The sequence below is a fragment of the Cicer arietinum genome, chromosome 7, assembly GCF_000331145.2.
Source record: "Cicer arietinum cultivar CDC Frontier isolate Library 1 chromosome 7, Cicar.CDCFrontier_v2.0, whole genome shotgun sequence".
Taxonomy (NCBI): domain Eukaryota; kingdom Viridiplantae; phylum Streptophyta; class Magnoliopsida; order Fabales; family Fabaceae; genus Cicer; species Cicer arietinum.
The window spans coordinates 3,434,307-3,448,841 of record NC_021166.2 but is presented as its reverse complement, the minus strand read 5'-3'; the positions used below and the strand labels follow the sequence as shown (position 1 = coordinate 3,448,841).

The 14,535-nt window shown below is 27.1% G+C and overlaps 1 protein-coding gene across 2 annotated transcripts; it reads left to right on the top strand.

The window, feature by feature from the left end:
- Nucleotides 1–7,501: 7,501 nt before the first annotated feature.
- On the top strand, nucleotides 7,502–11,958 carry LOC101491169 (uncharacterized). Of its 2 annotated transcripts, XM_004507967.4 has the most exons (4): nucleotides 7,504–8,096; nucleotides 8,182–8,325; nucleotides 8,408–8,618; nucleotides 9,904–11,958. In XM_004507967.4, the coding sequence occupies exons 1-3, from the start codon at nucleotides 7,617–7,619 to the stop codon at nucleotides 8,603–8,605; spliced, it is 822 nt and encodes a 273-aa protein (XP_004508024.1). In that variant the 5' UTR covers nucleotides 7,504–7,616; the 3' UTR covers nucleotides 8,606–8,618; nucleotides 9,904–11,958. The 2 variants fall into 2 exon arrangements, with proteins under 2 accessions (XP_073227022.1, XP_004508024.1); XM_073370921.1 differs by lacking the exon at nucleotides 9,904–11,958 and having other exon boundaries at nucleotides 7,502–8,096; nucleotides 8,408–9,028.
- Nucleotides 11,959–14,535: the final 2,577 nt, after the last annotated feature.

Sequence of the window (14,535 nt, the reverse complement as noted above, 5' to 3'; positions counted from 1 at the left end):
AATTTACCTTTTTGAATAGTCAATCAATCAAGACTTTTGGCAATAAACTTGTAAGTAAATTGAAAATTTATTCAACAATGTAAATATTTAATTTAAAGATAAAAACCAACTTATAACATAAAAATGATAAATAATCTATTTATAACAATTATTATGACGTACTAATTATATGATATTTTGATGAATAGAAGATATAATTTTATCTATTTTTTGAATGATCAAGTAAGACTTTTGATAACAAATTTATAACATAAATGAAAGTAAATTGTTTCAACTCTGTAAATGTAATTAATAAAATGATTGGATATATGTTTTTAAAGATAAGAGAATAACTCGACACAAAAGGATAAATCCGAACATATTTTAATTTTTTGAGATTATTTTAAAATGTAAATTCTAATATGGATCACGGATGATTAAAATTTCAACGATCATATGTATTATATTTATTTTTATGATTGAGACAATGACTTAAATAATATTTTTTCAATAAAAATAAAAATAATAATATTTATTTAATATTGAATCAACATCAATAAAATCACCGTCTTATTCATACAAACAAATAGGGTCACAAACTATTATTTCTGAAAAATATTATCGATAATCGTTATAATTTTTAATAGTTTTTAAGTAATGATCCACGATTAATCACTTATAATATTGATGATTAGATGTTCTTAAATTATAGCTTAAATTAATGACAAATTAATGTAGATTAAATATTTTGTCTCGAATAAATTAAAGATCTCGTAATTGTATGAGTTAACTTTTATTATATGTTAAATTACATTTGTGGTCCCTTAACTTAATTTCAGGTAGTGTTTTAGTCTTTTATTTTTTTTTTCTTTTCGATTTAGTCCTTTATTCATAACAATATCAAATAAAGTATGAAAATATGAGTTTATTTGAAGATTTGCATTACGGATTTGATGAGATTTGTATTATATTGAAGAATATAATTAATTTTATGAGCTTTGATTGAAATTTTTTAAAAAATTTTGTATAAAAAAGGATAACATTGTTGAAATTTTAAAACATAAAATATCAAATTGTCACTTAGAATTAAAATAAAGGACCAAGTCGGGAAAAAAAAAATAAAGGACTAAAACGTTACCTGAAACTAAGTTAAAGGACCACAGATGTAATTTAGCCTTTATTATATTTATAAAATGTTAATAATTACATTTACAAGTCTTGCAACTTTAAAGATCAAATTGGATACCTACTCTTCTATCACCTTAATTGATTATTTTAAATGTGAATTTCATTGTACGTAAGCAGTGAAATGTTAGAATTATGCTCCTCTTGTATGATCTTTTTATCTTTTACTTGAAAAACAGATGATAAACATAGGTTACAAGTCATTAAAACGTTACCTGAAACTAAGTTAAAGGACCACATATGTAATTTAGCCTTTATTATATTTATAAAATGTTAATAATTACATTTACAAGTCTTGCAACTTTAAAGATCAAATTGGATACCTACTCTTCTATCACCTTAATTGATTATTTTAAATGTGAATTTCGTTGTACGTAAGCACTGAAATGTTAGAATTATGCTCCTCTCGTATGATCTTTTTATCTTTTACTTGAAAAACAGATGATAAATTTTAACCCCAAAAAAAGTGATGAAAAATTAAATACTCCTCTAACAAAACTATATAAATAAAAATGATCCAAAAATAAAAACGGATCAAAAACTTAATATATTTATCATATTTATATATATATTACTGTTTAATATTACCAATTTTAATATTGTAAGTTTATTTGTAGGTTCATTGTAGTTTTAATAATATTAAAATTTTATTGTTTATTATTAATAAAAAATTTCTTTAATTATTTTTTAGATATGGATTATTTTCCAGATACATCCTGGATGTTTTTTTTTAGCAGATTAGGTGATGTATAAGTTAGGAGGAGAATGCAATCTCAAGTCCTGTGCATAACATATACCAATTGTTTTGAGATTGTAGTTTCTTTTTTCTTTTTTAGCGTAATCTATTATATATGTCATTATTATTATTATACGAAGGTAGCTCAAAAAATATATTTGAAAATAAGTGGAGGGTAGTATAATTTATTAAAAATTTAAATGATAGATATTTATTTAATATTCATATTTTTAAGATTTTAGTGATATAATAATGAGATCTTTTTTAGAATAAACTTTATAATTAGTAAAGTGAAAGGAGTTTATGAATATAAAAGTAGAAACTAAGAAAAATTAAAATACTATATTTATTCTCATATCTCTTAGTCTTTCGATAGAGAGAAAACAATTAAAGTATTTCTTTAAAAGAACAAAAACGCCAGTAACATCCATCAGCTTACCTTCATTCACCTCAAACATAACCAATAAACAATCATGCAATTTTGCCTTATTTTCACTTTTTTTCATCACTTAGCAAAAAAAAAAAAAAAGGACAATAAAATGAGAGAGATGGTCGAGAGAAAGAAAGGGGAGACAAGGAAAATTGTGAGACAGAAAGGAGGAGTGAGGGTGAAGAGAACAAAGAAAAATGGCAACAAGATAACAAAAAGAGATAATAGATTAATGGTTCAGCCATGGAAGGAAAATAGAAATAGAATGAGCCAATTTTGAGGTTAGGGTTCTTGTATGTTTGAAAAATAAATATAAAGTTCAACAATAATGAATTTCATCTCCTTTGATTTTTACTTTTAGAGGTAACATAAAAAAACCTCTTAAAACTTTTATTAGGTGTGGTTAGAGATCTTGATTTGTCTATTGCTAATAACTATTCATGATTTGTGTGTTTGGGTATTGTGATAATCCTATTATAATAAATATAAAAAATAATCAAAAAATATACATGAAATAGAGGTAAATATCCTATCATCTACTTCTGTGCAGTCATGGTACTATATCTAAGATAGTCATATAAAACAACAGGAGTAGATGATCCTCGTGCTCATTTACTACAAGTATTAAGAGTAAAACTTTTGTCAGCTAGTATAATACACCTTATTAAATGAAGTAGGTATGCCCTTACTGCATAGTCAAGTCGGTCTTCATGAAGTTTCTTAAAAAAACACAGCTTTTAACCATTCAACATTATATAAAGCACCTATATTGGTTCCTAGTCTCATTCACAACTTTTGCTTCATCCACTCCCAATAATTCAACAACAACAATTGTCAAATCTTCACCCATGTTAGTTGGAGGTGTGAATAACTTCTCATAACATGGTATGCTCAACCGACTCATAACATCGTCAAGACTAATAGTCATTTCACTAAATGGCAGATGAAATGAACTAATATTTATGTGTCATCTCTTAGCAAAAGCAGATATTAGATTATTATCAATCATATGCAAACTACATATTTGTAGAGGACATAAACATGATCTAGTAATCCATTGATTTATCTTAGTAGTTAATACATATCTATTATCAATGAATTTGTCATGTTTAATTAAAAAATACACAATAAACTATACTATTTGTTAGTTAATAGTACTTTATGTTATAATAGTTAATTAATTGAAATAACACTCTCTATACTATATAATATATTACTATGCTATATTATGCTAAAAATAACGAGAATAAAACTGCATTTAAACTTTAAATAAAATTATATACTAAATTATATACATATACTGTACTATATGCTTAAAATATTATATTATAACATACTATACTATGTAATAAAATAAATCATTTACTAACATGTTTGTCCCACACTCTAGTTGTGCTCATATTTCTTAAGGACGAAAAGATCGTATGTCCTCTAAAAAACAGAGGCTAATCAGGCTCAAAATTTGGTTGTTGCTCATCATGATGCATGTGATCCTCATACACATGATCCTACTACTCCTCCTCAATGAGATTTCATACACATATTTTTGTTGCTCCTCTTCCATGTGATTTCATACATAGGATCTTGTTGCTCCTCCTACTACTGTATATGATCCTCAAACTCAAAATCCTAATCCATTGCCCGCTTAAACTCAAAATAAACATAATCCTCTTAATGCTCTTGTATCCCGTGTTGCATCTATCCGTTCCTTCTTCTCATTTTTTCAAGAGCAATTTTCCTAATAGATTGTGTAGGAGCTCAAACTCAATAATATTCTATAATATTTGTTCGCTCATTTGTTCGTCACTGAAAAAATAACAATATAAAAAATATGGAAAAAAATACTTTGACCATCCATCCATTCTCTTATAAGTTATATCAAAGTTTTTTCATCACCGTCTATGTTATTATTATTATTATTATTATTTTACTTAAGATTATGCTAACAACTACCCTTATAAGTTATGATAGCTAGTTATTGAGAATTTTAGATGGTTCTCGCAAGAACTAGCTAGCATTGTCCCCACTAATTGCTCCATGAAGCAATGCAACATTAGATGCCATGATTTTGCTCGCACGTATACTAAGAATGACGTGTCCTTTACTTTTTTTTTTTTTTTTTGCATAAGACATATCAATGACGTGTCCTTTACATTTTTTTTTGTTTTTTTGCATAAGACATATCATACATGACATAAATAATTGGACGTAAATTTTATCGTTTTCTTCAATAATACTATAATTAGATAAGATAAGTCCACTTTAAAGAAAAATCAATTAGGACTTTAGAATATTGTGGAGTAATATATTGATGACTTTTTGCCATATATATATATATATATTTGATTTTATAGTAAAATTAACAAAATTACATATCATTTTTATAAAATTAAAATAGTTCATTGTAACCAAATAAACATTTAAATGTCTAAACAATAAATTGGATTTTAAAATCAGACAGAAAAAAAAAAACTTTTGTATATATATCTCTTTTAAAAAAAATATTTAATTGTCTTACTTTAAAATTTATTTCTTCAAATGACCTATTTCTTTTTTCAGAGGTCGTTCCATGTGAAAGCGACCATCTGAAGAACAAAATTTTGAAACTCAATAAAATGTCGTTTTTTAGGGAAGCGACTTCTAAATGAGTAATTTTTTTTTGTTATATTTTAATATTTGTTTATTATTAGAATTATTAATTTAATTTATTATTAGTATTTTTATTTTTTAAATAATTAAATTAATAACTCTAATAATAAACAAATATTAAAATAAATAAAAAATGTACTCAGTTAGAGGTCGTTTCTCCAAGAAACGACCTTCTATTAAATTTTAAAATTTTGTTCTTCAGGTGGTCGCTTTTTCAGAGAACGACATCCTATTCAAAAAAAAAAGTAGAGCATTTGAGAAAATAAATTTTAGTAGGACAATTAAGAAATTTTTTTAAAAAAAATATATAGATATACTTTACCCAAAAAAAAAAAAAACATTTCTTATGTGACTTGTCTTGTTCCAATAATATCCTAAAGCTACACCCCATAATATCAAAAGATCAACGTGTCAACCCCCTATCTTCACTGCTTGGACAGACAAATTCGAAAACGAATTGGTTGGTATTGTTTACGCATTCCTTCAAGTCTCGAACTTAATTCAAGTCTGTTGTAGAAATAATTGTTGAAAGTCTTACAATAACGAGATGTAATATGAACTTCCACGTGTTTATAAAGTACATTTAATTTTATTTTCCATTAGAAGTTTATTTTGTTAAATTGTTTTGAGTGTGAAAATGTGTTGAGAACATCATGATTTACTAGGCAATTCTATAGTCTACATTATTTGGCAGCAGACATTATAGCACAACTTTAGCTCAACCAAATTCGTTGTCTCTCCACACCACATGCTTTTGTTGGCAATTATTGAATTTGAATTTATTCTCTCACAATTCTAAGCCATTCTTCACAATACACCGGTTCCCTTTTATAGTTTGCAAACAAATTGGTCTTAAGATTTAGGGCTCTTAAGGAGTAATTTATCCGTAATTGATTAATAGACAATTTAATAATGACAAATTTGTTTTCAAGATATATAAATGTCATAAACAATAAACAAATTAGTTGTTAATAATTTTATACTGACGTAAGAGTAATATGTAATACGAAATGTTCATTTAACGTATTAAAATACAGTCTTTAACGATATAAATTAATAAATAAATAATTTTAATTGATATTTTATAAATTTAGTAATTTATATGAGAGTTTGCAAAAATTAATAAATATTTTGATCGATAATTATAATTTCGAGAATTATCTTATCTATTCATTCGATATTAACTAAACACAAATCTTTAGGTAATTAATTATTAATAATCAAAGATCTGGCAGTATCTCATCATACAACTAGATGATCTAGAAAAGATTGTATATGAAAATGATTTAAATTCATTAATCAAATATTATAAAATCACATGACAATAATTAAGATTAAAAAATTTATCTGGGTACAATAACATCTCCTATGTATGTAGAAACCTAGAGTTGACATTAATTTAGCTTATTGAAATAGTAAAAGTCATACAATATTTTATACTCTGTAACGTAGATGTCCTTAAATATAATATTCATCGATCAGTTAAATTATAAGGTTAAAAAAATTGACAATAACATTAAATTTGTTAATAGTTAATATTATTTATTTTAAATTTATCTTTCTAGAGAGTTCTATCTACCTATATATTTATTGTTTACCTATGAGTTAAAAAAAAAAAATTGTAAAATTATTTGAAGTATTTAAGTAAAAAATAATTAATGGATGTGCTTAAATTTTTGAAAGGAACCATTTTAAAAGAAACAATATAATTTCTTAGGAGATCGAGTCTTTGTTTTAGTGATTGAAAGTAGAAATAAATAATGGATTAATCAATGTTCAACATTTTTTTTAGAGAGACAATGTTCAACGTTGACAAGGAGCTTGAAGGTTCTATCACCACCCACAATCTAATAATATACTACCATTTACAATTTTTTCTTTTTAAATCATTACAAAGAAATGAGTATAAAGACATGCCATAAATTCACATGAGATGTCATCTTCCATCTATGTCTCAAGTAGCCCATTCTCAGACCCAATGTTTGGCCCATCAAAGGGCCTGCTTCTCAAACTTCTATAACAAAATTATTTCATTTTAATTTTACCTATCTAGACTCGGTGAAAATATAGAGTTTTCAATTTTGAATTATACATTAGGCACTAAATTCCCTACTTCCACTCATTAATTGAGGTTTTACTTGAATAAAAACAAGAAAAAGGTATTAATATTCTTAATTTGCACTATCAATTGATAAAAAAAACTTTTAACTTTTTTGTTTCCTTATTTTAATTATTTTTAAAAGAAGAGAATAAAAACATGAATGATTTAATTCATATACATGAATATCATTTATATAAAGAGTTTTTATACTGTAGATCAATTACAACCGTTAAATTATTATATATAAAATCATGATGTACTGATATAATAAAAAAAAAATACACCAAAAATATTTGACAATTGAACTCAAATAAATATATGTCAAACAAATAATCATATCTACATTCACATAATAAAGATCTATAGAAACTTTTCTTTCTTTTTTTAACATTAAATTATTTTTGGATTATATATTTTATTTTTATAAATTTACAACTTAAAATTCTTCTATACAATACAATATTACACTTTTATTTATCTATTAAAATTTTAAAATTTCGATCACCTTAATGTTTAATAGGTTTATGTGAATTTGAATGAATTGCGATTCCTTCGATCCTTCTTGCCCAATGTCCATGGATTCACTCTTGCTCTCCGTCACCCAATCACCCCCGGAAATCTGCGATGACAAGCGGCTGAAATCGGTACCGGATAAGCTATCGGAACTGGTACTGGAACCATATATTGCATCGGGATCGGATACGGATACGGCATCGGAACCGGAGCCGGAACCGGAACCGAAACCGAAACCGGAACCGAAATTGGGACCACAATTAGATACGGAATTGGAACAGGAATCAGAATCGGAACCGGAATTGGACCCGAGATCGGATTGGGAGTTAATACCAATTGAAAAGCTGACGGTGAATGATTTGGCTAGCCGTTATGACGATGACCCTTCTCTTTTTTGTTTTCGATGTCCGCAATTTGTGTATAAGAATAAAGCCTATCTTAAAAATGAGGAGGAGATAGCCAAAGTCCGGGCTGAGTATTTTAAGCTCTGTCGTAGCATATCTGTACGTATCTTTCTCTTTCTATCTAATTTTGTGTTTCATTTTATTTTTTATATGATTATTAATATCTTACTCTCATCCTGCACAGCCCTTCGATGCTATTCCTGTTCCACCCTTAGCAATTGCATGTGGCAGTAAATTTACCCGTCCCCTGGAACTAACAGAACAATGTCGCCCTCTTCTTACTTACCTCTCCAATCGTGCTCTGAAAAAGTTTAATGCTAAGAATAAGGTTCTAAATTACTTACTTAACTACCAATATATATAATAGTTTATTCATTCATCAACTTCATTAATCTTTCTCTCTTATTTAGGGTTCAAATTATGTGTTTGATGAACTTGTCAAGGCAACCTCTCGGCAAATTCCTCGTGTTACTTATTACATTACCTTTAAAGCAAAAGATGATGCCCATCCTCATACTTCCGACAGCCCTGCGACAACTTTCCAGGCCCACGTCTGGAGGAAGCCGTCTAGAAAGTCTGTGGTCAAATCGTGTTCCATTAAAACCTAACACCCACACCATGGTAATTGTGTTTCATTATTATTATGTATGCTTAAATTTTTAGTATATTCAATTTAGATTGTATGCAGTGTGAGTGTCTGCTATGGTGGTCCACATTTCTTTGGTTTTTTTTTAAATATGACTGCATTATACGGTTCAAATGTATCTGTGTGCATGCAATCTTAGGGTTGTGACTGCACCCAATCGCATGCATTTATTTCTAAGATAATCAGCTTTTTAGAGACTTAATTTTTTTTTTTAAAGAAAAGTCTAGAGACTTAATATCGGTAACAATTTATAGTTCTTTTGAACTAGTATTTGATTACAATGTTGAAAATTCACAAATTCTAGAGTTGGGAAGTGCCCGTCCATTGTGAACCATTTTTCTCAATTGTTCTTTTAAATTCATTTTCATGATCATATTATGGTCACTCTGCATCATAGATGAGTCACAGTTTGTCGCAAGCAGGGGAGCCAAATGTGGTTGTTCCTCAAGAGCATGTCAAGGGTGAGATTTGAATTAGGAAATGCAAATAGAGACAACAGTGGCATTTGGGAAATCTAATTTTTATCAACTTACTATCATAAAGAGACTACCTGCAAAAGAAACATCTAGCCTTGTAATAGTGAGTTAGATGAGTTTTCCAACCAATCTTTGATATCTCCCAGGATCAGAATAAGGCTCCCTTCTCTCGACTTGTTAGCAATTTTTGGTTTAGATCCATGGGGCTATCAGTTGATCTACAGCCACATACCCGTTTCTTTAACTATGTGTAATGCATACATCCCTTTTGAAATGATAATCCTATTCTTTAAATGAGCAACTTCACTTCCAAGAAGATATTTGTAACTCCTCAAATCCTTTGTTTGGAAAAAGCTAAATGAGTGCAAACTGCTGCCAGTCAGATACAACCAAGACTTATTGTGGCAATAGTGCGCAATAAGAAAAGTTGGAGTGGGATCAAACCCGCTTTGATACCAAGTAGAGGAGAACAATTTAGGAGATTTTGATTGAGGAAAATGAGAAATGCTCAAGCTATTTACATTCATCATTTTCTCTATATATATACTCTTTATGATAAATAAAATTTGAATTTACAAGAAAATTGATGATATTACTACTACTTAAGTGCATGAATGTTATAATGCCTAGGTACATGGCTAACTACATACATAACACATGTTAGTAGCTCTACCTTCAACGAGTCACAACTCACAATATAGGTTATGCAATGTAACAAATGCTAGTAATCAAATGCGAGATTATTCCCATAGTTTACCTTACTGATTCATTATTTCTTTTGCAGGAAATCATGTCCATTGCATTGCACGTTGTGAAACTGGTTTTGGTTGTTATTCAGCAAGTATACTTTTAATTTTCAGTTCAAACTAACATAACATTAGCTACAATAACATTAGCTGCAATGACATACTTCTTTTTAATTAAAAAGAAGAACGGAATAAAGTTAAATTTTCTGATCTAGACGTAACCATATTTAATATGGTATACCGTCTAGATTTTCGTATGTTATACCATTGATAATCCAAGCACATTCAACTAGTAATCTTCCATGACAGGGGCTCTGTCAATCTTGGCATAACCTTCTTCGCCCCATCCTTCACCATGAGAATTCCTCACTAACCAGTACTTTTTCCATTTACCATCTTTGATTTCTTGCCCGTATCCTACTATAATAACTCCATGTCTTTTTTCATCCTCGTCAAAGTCGGTTGCATCTTCAGGACCACAATATATACCGTCCTACAATTATATTGAAATTAAATTAACCAATCTCTAACTTGACATGCTAATAAATTAATTAATTCAAAAAATTGACTTACTCCCTTCAATTCAGTCATCTCTGATACCCAGATCATTTGTGCCACCACTGGTGCATTCCTAACCGCCAATTCTAATTGTTTATGGAGCACTTTATTTTTTTCTTTGAACGATGTTTCTTCTTGAAGATTTATGCATCGGTCAGTGGTTATCCTTAAAAAAGGCTAAATAAAGTGTTGTACAAGAAAGATTTAAAATATGAGAAAAACAAAATAACATAAAGTGGACAATAACTTTTTCTAATAAACAACCATTGTCTCTAACCCAGTCAATTGTGTCAGACACATGACGTCCTTCGTAGTCCTCCTCCGCAGTTTTTATTAAATTGTTGTAGATATCTTGGGGAGATAAAATGATCGAACTTCTCTGTTCTATGTGGTGCAGTATCTCTAGCACACTGCAGACAGCGAAAGCAAAACAACAATCTACAGGATTTAAATATATATATATATATATATGTTTATGTCTTTTCACTCAAATTTCCTAAACCACAAATTTTTTTATATATGTGGGGTTATTAAAAAAAAGAACGGAATAAAGTTAAATTTTCTGATCTAGACGTAACCATATTTAATATGGTATACCGTCTAGATTTTCGTATGTTATACCATTGATAATCCAAGCACATTCAACTAGTAATCTTCCATGACATGGGCTCTGTCAATCTTGGCATAACCTTCTTCGCCCCATCCTTCTCCATGAGAATTCCTCACTAACCAGTACTTTTTCCATTTACCATCTTTGATTTCATGCCCGTATCCTACTATAATAACTCCATGTCTTTTTTCATTCTCGTCAAAGTCGGTTGCATTTTCAGGACCACAATATATACCGTCCTACAATTATATTGAAATTAAACTAACCAATCTCTAACTTGACATGCTAATAAATTAATTAATTCAAAAACTTGACTTACTCCCTTCAATTCAGTCATCTCTGATACCCAGATCATCTGTGCCACCACCGGTGCATTCCTAACCGCCAATTATAATTGTTTATGGAGCACTTTATTTTTTTCTTTGAACGATGTTTCTTCTTGAAGATTTATGCATCGGTCAGTGGTTATCCTTAAAAAAGGCTAAATAAAGTGTACAAGAAAGATTTAAAATATGAGAAAAACAAAATAACATAAAGTGGACAATAACAAATGTTGAAAATGAGAAAGAAAAATAAAATGTACCTTGCGAGTATCATGGCATAAATGTTCCCACATATGGACAGTCTTTTTCTAATAAACAACCATTGTCTCTAACCCAGTCAATTGTGTCAGACACGTCCTTCGTAGTCCTCCTCCGCAGTTTTTATTAAATTTTTGTAGATATCTTGGGGAGATAAAATGATCGAACTTCCGTGTTCTATGTGGTGCAGTATCTCTAGCACACCGCAGACAGCGAAAGCAAAACAACAATCTACAGGATTTAAATATATATATGTTTATGTCTTTTCACTCAAATTTCCTAAACCACAAAAAAAATTTATATATATGGGATTGTTAATATATATAAATCTAGCAATAGTAAATGTATATTAATCACTTACACACATTTTTTTATTTAAAAAAAAAAAATTTCACTTATTTAAAACAGTTTTAAATAAAAAATAACTTTGTCAATTTTATTTTAGTTTAAACAAAATATCACAAATTCATTTTCTTAATTTCTTCTATTTGATTTTAATAATGTTTAGTAGATGATCAATGCTATTAAATAAAGTCAGCGCCACCAAAACATTCTCTTGAACCATGCAAGAATAATTTTATAAAAAAAATTATTCAATTCTCAATCATACATATGACTAAGATAGACATTGAAACAATAATAAAATAGCAAGATAAAAAACTAACTTATAAATAATATTAATGAGAAGTTGAAATGTAAAAACAAAAAAGAACTATAAGTCACACAATCAGCATGTGGAAATGTTAAGCTAGAACATGAAAATGAAAAGAGGAAATTAAAAAAAAATCAGAAAAATGGTTGCTCTAAAAATAGGAGAGAAAATTATAAATTTACAATCCAGCTCATAAATAAAAATTATTTAAAATTTTCTAGAAAAGAACAAGACTTCATTTTTCTTCTTCTTAACTTTAGCGATAAAATGAAAGCCTCAAAAGTTCAAAGAAGAAATTCTTTATAAGAAAGGAAGTTGAGTTAGTGTTAATGTTAAAATTTTCAAATAAAAATCTTAATTTAATATTTTTAATCTTAATTAATGAAAATAAAAAAATTAGTATTTTTTAAATAAAATAAAAAACAAAAACAAGTTCCAATAATAATCCTCAACTAGTATACAACAATGAATTAAACAACTTACTCCTTGGGCCTTGACTTCTAATAGGATTTAAGTGATCCGTCTCTCTCCAATCATACATAGTTAGATCTCCCTACATTCATAAAGAATAGAGAGGTAAAAATAGAAAATAAAAATATAATGTATTTCAACATTTCAAATTATATGTTATCAAATGATAAATTCTCATGTAGAAAATAATTTGATTTATTTATGGACAGTAAAACAGATCAAATTCACAAATATAAATTAAAATATTATTTCAATTCTTATTTCTTCAAAAATAATATATATATATATATATATATATATATATTCTTATATCAATAAATTAAAGGATGCAAGATGGTTTTTTTTTATCCAATTTTGAATTTTTATTTATTAAACTACTCTATTTTCAAAATTATATATCAAAATATTATTATTTTTTTGTTTAGTTACAAATTACTTTTGCAAATGACGACTTATTTTATCCATGTTATATTATTTTCTAAAGTATATCTCTAAAAATTTATATTTTAAAATGTAATTAGACACATGCGATGTAAAAAAATTAAATGCATACAAATTAGTTATGTTAAGAATCTTCTAAAAGTGTGTTTTATTTATTATGTTTTTCTATGATTATTCCATAGTCTATATCTTTATCTTGTTAATAGGAATCTTCTAATGCATACAAAATAAATCGATTCTTTTATATGAATTTTCTAATGGTGTTAAATATTTTGTTGTTTACTCATACCATTCTTTTTTTATTTTTTACTGACAAGTTTAATATAAAGTCATTTATTCTATGTGTTAATTTACTTTAAATTAACACATAGTTTATCTCTATCCTTTCATCAATATTTTAAATTATTGATATTCATTTATATGTTAATTTAGTTTAAATTATCTCTATCCTTTTATCAATATTTTAAATTATTATTCTATGTGTTTAAATTATAAATAACATATATACTAATAAATATTAGAGTGAAAAAAAAATATAACAAACTCAATATATCATACTTTAACAGCTTAAATAAACAAGCTCAATACTATATATTTTAACATATAAAAAACATAACAAAGAGTAAAAATATACCATTTCTTTATCTCTTCTCTTGTCCGATACGGTGTTCAACCCTACCAAAATTTGAGTCATATTGTAAATTTTCATTTAAAAAAAATAATAGAAAGGGTGATATAAAAAAAAAAAAAATACTAGTCATAAACAAAATATTATTGAATAATATATATCAAAATCTATAAATATTTGTTTGTATTGAACCACCACAATACATCAACATGTCTAAAAACAATCATATAAACCACTATTCATTTATGAAAGACATATAGAAACAATTATCATAAACAACATTTTATATACAAACATTTTATTAATATAAATAATTTTTAAATTTATTTTTATAAGAAAGAACCATTTTTAAATTAAAAAACTGCTACTCATAAACAACAACAATAATACCATAAATAAATAACATGAATTATGAACTAGTTTATATTAAATAGACTAACTAATATTTATAACAATTATTAAAATATTAAATCAGATATATATTTACTAAAGAAGAATCAAATAAAAAAAAACGAAGAAGATGAGAAGAGGCTTGTAAGTAAGATATTTAATAAAGAATAATCAAATCAAAAAAGAAAAAGAAGAAGATGAGAAGAGACTTGTAAGTAATTTTTGTTTCTATCTCTTTATTAATATTTTCTACCTTTATCTAAATTCCCACAATTTTTATATAAGATGAAATGTTACAATGCACTACTTCTTTTATAGAGGGGAGAAAGGATGTTGGAG